A 2,009-nucleotide genomic window follows, 5' to 3' on the forward strand; every position below is an offset into this window, starting at 1 on the left:
GGGGGACTACTTAGCAAGATTCGACGAACAGTAAAATATTTGAAAAAGTTTGCTAATGCAAATCAAAAATTTGAAAATGCAATTAACTAATGAAATTTGGAAGGTAAAAGGAAAGTGGGTTTAGATGTTCAAAATAGGTGGAATTCTACCTTCACAATACTTGATACTGCATTACCACTAAGGGAAGCTTTTGATCATTTAGACCAAATGGACAAGAACTACAAGTATAATCCATCTCAAAAGGACTGGGAAGTTGCTGCTATTGATCATGGTTGTCTAAAACGCTTTTATGATGCAACTCTCCATTTTAGTGGTACCAAATTTCCAACAGCAAATGTGTTTTTTCTTGATATTTGTAGCATTCAACTTCAATTGATGAAATGGGAACAAAGTGAATATGACTTTCTTAGACATGTGGCTGGTCCAATGAAAGAGAAGTTTGAAAAATATTGGGAAGAGTGTAGTTTGGTGTTGGCAATAGCTGTAGTGCTTGATCCAAGGTTTGAGATGGATTTGGCGGAGTATTATTATAGACAAATTCATGGACGTAATGCTGAAAAACATATTCAACGGGTTCGCATTACTTTTGTTGATTTCTATATGGATTATGAAGGTGAACTTTTACCATCATTAGATCTTTGGAATAGTGAAAGTGTTTAGAAAAGTAATTCAAGTAATGATACATTGAGTGACTTTGATAAATGGTACTTTGAGTCTTGCTCGTCTAGCCTTCATGCAAATCAAAAATTAGAATTCGATCAATAGTTTGAAGAGCCAAAGTTTCTAAGAAAGGACAATTTTGATATTTTAGAATGGTGGAAAGCTAATTGTCCAAAATTCCCTATTTTGGTAAAAATGGCATGTGATATATTGGATGTTCTGACTACTACAGTTGCATCAGAATTTGTATTTAGTGTTGGTGGTAAAGTGATTGATAAGACTTGTGCCAAATTACTTCTAGAAGTGGTTGAAGCATTAATGATTACAGATGATTGGATTGAATCAAAGAAAAAAAAGAGTAAGTATTTATAAATATTCTTATTATATTTTTTTTGTTTTTTTTGTGACAGCCAAACCTCCCTCTAAGGCGAACCAAAGGGTTCGGCAGACCGCCTGCCCAACTATCACCAGGACTCGTTCATATGTGAGAACCCGTATTTCCCTAATATTGTCCTAGGGTTTTTCCCTTAATTGCATGTTTTCTGGCTTAGAAAAATTTCTTGGTGGATTTTATGGGTAATTATAGTTTTTAATATGATTTTCCTAGCATTGGGTAGTTTTTGAAAAATTAAGAATATATATTGGACGTGGGACCCACTAGTGCGATAAGTTCGGAAAAATTCGGCCAATAAGGTTAAGTTTCGGATACTGTGAAAAATTTATCGGGTGTTAAGAGATAAGTAGGGTGTGTGAAGTGATTGATGTGAGAGAGAAAAGAATGATAAGAATGCATTAATGGAGGTGACAAGTGTCACCTTCTCATTGGATGGACTTTAAGAAACACTATTCACTTTCTTGACTTTTTTGACCAAAGGATTAAATATCAAAAAAATGCACAAAAACCACCATTTTTCTTCTCTTGTTGGCCGGCCATCTTGAGCAAAGAAGGAAGGAGAAACTCTTCAAGTTCTAGCTTCTACTTGGTGCAAATCAACCAAAAACATTTGCTTCCATCCATTTCACTCCATAAAATCCTACCTTCTAGTGCTAGTAAGGGTTGTAGTGAAGTTGTTTTGAAGAGCAAAGGTGTCCACAACCTCTCTTTCCCTTGTTTCTTGGTAAGTGATGCTACAACCTCTCCCCTATACCTAATGATGCTTATAATATGCTTAGAGGTGCCTTGGGTGATGAAATATATGACTTATTTCTTGATTTGAAGAGTTTTGGTGAAGTTTTTATTTTATTGGGAATTTTTCTGGTTTAATATGAAATGATTGTTGTACCTATCTTGGATGATTGGAAATGGACTATAATGGTTCTAGTGGGTGTGAATTGTGGATAAATGCAAT

The 2,009-nt window shown here is 34.8% G+C and overlaps 1 protein-coding gene across 1 annotated transcript; it reads left to right on the forward strand.

Annotated features, from left to right (window-relative positions):
* Positions 1–207: 207 nt before the first annotated feature.
* On the forward strand, positions 208–660 carry LOC113714074 (zinc finger BED domain-containing protein RICESLEEPER 2-like). Its single transcript, XM_027237871.1, has one exon. The coding sequence runs from the start codon at positions 208–210 to the stop codon at positions 658–660; it is 453 nt and encodes a 150-aa protein (XP_027093672.1).
* The last annotated feature ends 1,349 nt before the right edge of the window (positions 661–2,009 follow it).

Source organism: Coffea arabica, chromosome 9c, assembly GCF_036785885.1.
Source record: "Coffea arabica cultivar ET-39 chromosome 9c, Coffea Arabica ET-39 HiFi, whole genome shotgun sequence".
Taxonomy (NCBI): domain Eukaryota; kingdom Viridiplantae; phylum Streptophyta; class Magnoliopsida; order Gentianales; family Rubiaceae; genus Coffea; species Coffea arabica.

Bases quoted from the DNA above. Each gene is read 5' to 3' on its own strand.
- LOC113714074 (XM_027237871.1), top strand. From the start codon at position 208: ATGGACAAGAACTACAAGTATAATCCATCTCAAAAGGACTGGGAAGTT.